This window comes from Symsagittifera roscoffensis, chromosome 2 (assembly GCF_963678635.1).
Source record: "Symsagittifera roscoffensis chromosome 2, txSymRosc1.1, whole genome shotgun sequence".
Lineage (NCBI taxonomy): Eukaryota > Metazoa > Xenacoelomorpha > Acoela > Convolutidae > Symsagittifera > Symsagittifera roscoffensis.
The window spans coordinates 17,025,965-17,032,321 of NC_087063.1; the positions used below are offsets into that span (position 1 = coordinate 17,025,965).

Genomic DNA, 6,357 nt, shown 5'->3' on the forward strand with positions numbered 1-6,357 from the left:
CGTTGTTCTGTTTTTTCGTTCCTTTTCGTCAGAATGGCTGTCTTTTTGTATTTCTGAGGAATACTTGCCCGTCAATCGAAATTTAAAAAATTTAAACTTCCAGAATAATTCGACCCCCCTTTGCAGCATTTTTTTGTTACTAAGGCCTTTAGTCGTCTTTTTCTGTCCCGCCGGAAGGTTGCGCTGTGCCAATCTGGCAGAATGGCACAAATAGCAATCACGTAGTCTGAGGATCCGAGACCCAGCTATGTGGTTGTGTTCGCATGTAAACGAAAGCTGATCAAAAGTCTTTTGACTGATGGCCTAAAAATAGTAACTCTTAGCCCTAAACAGACCAGAAAAGCAACTGGCAAGGTGGAGACGGTGAAAAACGAGTAGAATTAAGGTAACTGACGCCTGCCAGTCGTTAATAGGTACTTTTTCTACGCTCCGTCACTGTGTAGTATTAAAGGGGCCCTTCCGTTTAGTTACGGTAAGTGCACAAGCTGGATAGGGCCATACCAGTGATATAAAAATGCATATATATCAGCAATGAAGTCATAAATCAGCATTAAATGCATCGTCGTAATGTTAATTTATCTTAGCCGTCCTTCCTCTACAATAGCGCTTATGGAGTTGTCGATAAATTGAACTTTGCGTAGCGATCTGCACCCCCTTATACAAAGTATAGAGCTCCTCAGGAGCGCGAAGCTTATCTTAGTTCTTTTTGTAGTTTATAGATTCTGGATAGCTTTCTTGTCTTTTTTTACTGTGTAGTATTTGGGCGAATGTTACAGTGAAAAACATTCGCCCAAATACTACACATTGTCAGATAGATACCTATAAGATCTAAATTGGACACTAGCCAATCGTTAGGATAATATTATTTCCCGTCATTATGTTCTTTCCGAGCGAATGTTAGTTTGCAAGTTTGAAATTTAATGGTTAAATCCGTACGTAAAAGCATTCTATGTACATTCAATGAAATGTATTCTAGTCTTGTACTAAATAGTTTGAGCTGCTATTTACATTGAGTAGTCTTGTGATTTCAGATTTTTCCTAGAATTATACAGCACTGAGTTCTTAACCCCAGTGCAGTACGTTCTGCATGAATGCTACCATTCCCATAGAGACAGGGTACAATGCAATAGCGAAGATGCCGAGGAAGATTGGGCAGACGGAATAAACTGTGTTGAAGAAAACAGCGATAATTCCGAACGCAATCTCAAACAGCAAGATGACTGTGACCTCCGCCGAGAAGTACCATTCCAGTCCCTGGAAGTACACTAATGCACAGAAGACGCCCAAACACAATGTATTGTTCATGATGCACGCGCCATAGATCTGAGCATAGGTCATGTTGATCTTGTCTCTGTCCTTCTGCATGGCCATCAAGATGGAACTAACAAGCTCTGAAGCGTTCGAGCAGAGAGGGGTGACTACAAAAGAAACGTAGAAGGCACTAATTGGAATGTGTTCTTCGTAATCAGTGTTCGTGAGAGCAGTCAAAGTGTCGCACATGGGATCCGAGAAAAATGTCACCAAACCAACTCCGCCAATCAAGTGAGCGGCCGATTTTAGTGCAATTGTCCATTTCGGTTCCTCTTCGGCGTGTTCAGCTGGAATTAGTGGAGTGGTGTCGTCAACGTTAGAGCTGAGGTTTATTCCCTTTGCTTGGGAAGAGGCGCGAGCTTTCATTCTCCACAATCTTCCCAAGTTGCGAGCTACACGACGAACGCGGATATCTTCGGAGTCGACTGTTCGGAACATTGGGTCTTCTCGGATTCTAAATAGATTCAAAAACATTTTTCAGCTAATAAATGAGTTGTACGATCGATATTTTGTTTTAAATAATTGATTTTTGAAAGATGAATCATTGCTGAAATTGATTTTTATGGGCTGTAATTTTTGTTTTGTATTAACATGGGAAGATAAGTGGAAGAGAATCAGCAAGAGATAGATGTTGATAATTATTAAAGAACTGTAAATGTTCACGCACTCTCAAGATATTTTAAATTGCGATCATCGAAATTAATACGCTTGCGACTAGCAAGAGTTATCTAATGTGAATATAGACTTTGTTGGGTTAACAGCTTGCTTGACAAAATCCATTGATAGCCTGATTACCTTTGCAATAATAGCCTGGTTATATAACCTGATAACCTGATTAGCCATGCTTTTTTCCCGTAAATAAATGGTTCACAGATTGGTCTAATGGTAATCAGTGAATTTTATACTCAATTTAATTTTTTATCGGATTTGATAAAGTGTTTTGATAGTTTTTCGGCACTGAGTTCGGTCGGCTTTAATTATGTCGGATTATTTTCCTGATACTTTTGTTCTTTTAATTTTTTTTTGAAATTTTAATGATTGTAGTTAAACGAGAAAGTTTAGAAAAATGCAAATCACTCTCTTAAAGCCCACCCCACCGTAATAAAATAAAAATATTTTGAATTTTGAAAAAATCGATTTTCGGCTTTTCAAGTCCCTTATAAAATAATTTCAAATTCAGTCACTTATCCAGTGGACATGGCGTTGAGGTAACTTATATGCTTGACATGACAAAGGTTTGTTGTTTGAATCCGTACCTGTTTTTTTTTCTTCAAAAACTAGAAGTTTTCTGCTGTTTTGCGCTATCGTCCGTCTAATTTTTTTTTCGGCTTAGTTCCCGTTGCACAGACTCTTTTTGAAGTTTTAGATTTCTCTTAAGTTTGTGAATGTTATTAATGTAACTAATTTTCCATGAAAAATTACTGCTTCTTTTGAAAAATTTTCAATAAAAAGTTATCAAAAAGTTTTGCTTAAAATTTTAAAACTTTTTGCTTCGTCAATTAATGACTCGCAATTAGCATAGTCGGCTTGTTACCGTTACGTAAGTTACGTTTCGATGCAAATTGAACGTTTTCTTGTTTGGCATGCTTTTTAAAAGTAATTTTTGTTCCAAGCAAATTGATACAAAGATATGGTAATGTTGGTAGATCTTGCTTTTCTCGATACTATCAAAATTTTTCATTTAACGTAGCGGCGGTCGTCTCAATCTCGGTCTAAAAGTTTGTTGTTCTTTGTTTGTGTTGCATTGCAGTTTTTTTGTTTAATTGTTGTCGACTTAAACTCGGTTAGTTTCCGAATGGGGTATACCACCTTGCAGTCACTACATATGAAGCACTCGTGGACACTATTTTGGACACTCGTGGAAGTAGATTTCGGTTCATTTTTTTCTTACTTCTGACACAAATTTTCGAGTTGGTTTGTAGGATCGATAAGACTCTGGATATATTTATTTGAATGCTCAAAATCAACCCTACAAGCACTCTTGAAATTTTTTTTTAAACAATTTTTGTTTTTAATTTCAGTGTTTTCTTCGCTCGAAGTCATCTTTACTACTTCTACTTCTTCAGCGTCATGGTGTCTCAATCATGTAAGTGTTGTATTGCAAGTGGGAAATGGGGCAACGAATACACCCAGTTTCGAATCTGACTAGGACCCGTTTTTTCAAACGGGAAGTGTTCAGTTCTAAAAAGCTGTCGAACTATTGTTTGTCTTCGTATGTTTTGTCGGCTTGGATACCAAATCACGGATAGTTTTTGTGCTGCAAGCAATTTTCCTTGTAATTGAAAGTGTTTTTATTTTATTTGTAAGTACTGAATCTGATTTTTTTTTGTATTTTTTGGTTAGCTCTGTTTGACTCAATTGTTTCGGCTTAGTGACCTAATTTTGTGTCGTGTGAAGTGAAAAGTAAATTTTAAACATCGTGTATTTTTGGAGGGTGATGTGGGCGTAGCGTAAAAGTATAGATAGAGTTGCCCTGTTTGTGTTTCTGAGCGTGTTTTTCTCAGCTGCCTAATTTAAGACAGTTTTTAAAGATTTTTTAGCTTGCTATATTTGTGTAGCATGGCAAGTGACGTGAAGCTCCGCTTCGCGTTTGTAAAAATTTTTACGTACCCGGTGCCAAAATTGATGAAGTTGTGTGCAGCAACTGCCATCATTCTTCGTCGCCTTATTTTCAAAAGCACTTGCACTCGTGAATCATCGACATTCATCGATGCCCAAACTTGGGAAGCCAGATATGCAAAGAAGCCAATGAAACAGATGATCATGGTCACCAGTGCTGCAGTCTGAACGTATTCAGGCTGGATCACCTTGACTTTTCTTGCTCCAAATTCCCAGTCACTGCCTTGCACGATGAGGTATGGTATAGCAGTTCCCATCATACCAATAGCAACATACATGACTTGTTTGCTTGGTTGAACACCTTGACGCGTGAAAGAAAACCCAGTGCACTGCCCTGCTTGTACTGAAGTTTTGCCATTAAAGTCGGTGACCATGTCAGACCGCCCAACGATGAGAGAAACTCCCCAAGCGATTGTCAGCAGAAGAATTGTGCTTCCAGCTAGGGTTCCCATGCCGACCGAAATCTGATCTTGAGCCAGTTTTGGGTCACCGATTCCGGAGAAAATGATCATGACAGAATCGGGAATGGCACCCATGACTGGCAGCACCACTCCTCCGATGATAGCTGGCTGGAGGTCCAGATCCAACAGCATTTCGGCTCCATCAGAGATCAATTTGGCAGCGAAACCAAGAATGGCTCCGTAGAAAAGGATCATGATGACATTTCCCACAATTTTGTCAGAGCAGGGAAAGATGTAGCTTTCACAGTGATCGAGTTCATCTGTGTTGTTGGGCTTGGGTTCGATCGTGGAAACGTCGGGTTCGATCGTGGAAACATCGGGCTCGATCGTGGAAACGTCGGGTTCGCTCGTGGAAACGTCGGGTTTGCTCGTGGAAACGTCGGGTTTGCTGGTGGAAACTTCGGGTTCGCTCGTGGTAGAGTTAGATTCTTCAAAGGCGTTGACTGAATTGATGTTTGAAATGCATAAAGCCAGAAAAAGGCTCAAAAGTACGAATGATGCCGTGCTTATATTAAAAGCCATGGTGCGGCAAATTGAGAAAGAAAACTGAGTTAGACTTATTTTAAAAAGCCAAAAATGAACAATGCTTTATGAGCTTAATTGCAGGGGAGGTAATACATTGGGTCGAAGCCAAAATGATGAAAGAATTTCCAATCAAACTGCATATTAAAAATTTTAAATGCTCTTGCTTGCTTGAATCGTTTTCTCGTTTTATGCAAGACCTGGCCGTGTTAAATTAACATGCATTGATTACTTGAGAAATAATAGTTTGTACAAAATTTGGCCAAAGAAAATGACATTTATTTACGATTTGTATCACACGTGGGCGAGATGAGACAACGTGCGTTTGTAATTATCGTACATTAAAGTGAAAGTGGTTTAACTTTCGAATGGTAAGATTACACTGAATAGTAAACAAACCAGGTAACGTATAAAAATACAGATTCAGTTTAAAAGTGCAAAGGCATACTTGAGGTGTAATTTGGAACAACACGCTCACACAAGTAAAAAGAGCTCAATAACGTGTGCTTTAAAGGCTGCCAGATTCAAAGATAACTAGTGCTCGTTGACCTATCGAGAATTTGGTCGAAATTATCTCTTTTTATGTCAATGAAATGCAGTTCTTGAAATCATAGTTGAAGTTGCTGAAACTGTTAAATTTCTTTAACTGCTTCGTTAAATTTCTCTGTCGAGACTAAATTGCTGATAAGTAGCTTGCTCTCTGGTAATTTTTGCTACACCAGAAACCACAGAGTTCTCTAATTGAGCTCTGCAGTTCAGTAGACAACTCACCAGACCAGCAAGGTTTCTCTTATTGATCTCTGCAATTCATCGGGTAATGAGTTTGATGGTTGGTTTTTATTGGTTTGATGCATTACAAATGTTCAAAGCAAAGTAAGTCAACTCGTGACTAGTATATATCCATAAACATGACAAAATAAAGTTAGTATCCTAAATTATGTCTTCCGAGGTTGCGGATTTCGAAAAATTGGTTCATAATTTTGTTAAACTCGCCGCTACAAAGCTTGGACGGAAACAGGGTCCTAAGTAATGCATCTAGAAACTTCTACATAAAATGGAATTTACTGTCAACTATCTGCTTTGCCTTGAAACATGAAGGAGAGAAATTGATACTCTACAGTACTTAACGGCTATCTAAAATTAACAGAGAGTTCCTGCTCAGGTATTTTCTGATTTGTTACCGCTTGGTAATTATACATTCAATCAACAATCCCGCGCATCTGGCGGAGAAGTAACACAACTGTTTGATAACGCAAAGGGCTGTGGTTCAAATCCGGCGGGGACCTGTTTTTTTTTGCAAATAGACAATTTTTGGCTAAATAGTTTTTGTGCTTTTTTGGGTTATCGTTTGTCTGATTAATTTTGTCGTCTTAGTTCCCGTAGCCCGACTTTTTTCGAAGGTTCAGTTTTCTTCCAACTTGCTTGAGAAGACAAAGCCGCGATT

The 6,357-nt window shown here is 38.7% G+C and overlaps 1 protein-coding gene across 1 annotated transcript; it reads right to left on the bottom strand.

Annotated features, from left to right (window-relative positions):
- Positions 1–897: 897 nt before the first annotated feature.
- LOC134840194 (uncharacterized) lies at positions 898–5,260 on the bottom strand. Its single transcript, XM_063855911.1, has 2 exons — positions 3,922–5,260; positions 898–1,765 (listed from the first exon to the last, which is right to left on the bottom strand). Exons 1-2 carry the CDS (start codon positions 4,911–4,913, stop codon positions 1,063–1,065), a joined length of 1,695 nt encoding a protein of 564 aa, XP_063711981.1. The 5' UTR covers positions 4,914–5,260; the 3' UTR covers positions 898–1,062.
- Between the last annotated feature and the right edge of the window lie 1,097 nt (positions 5,261–6,357).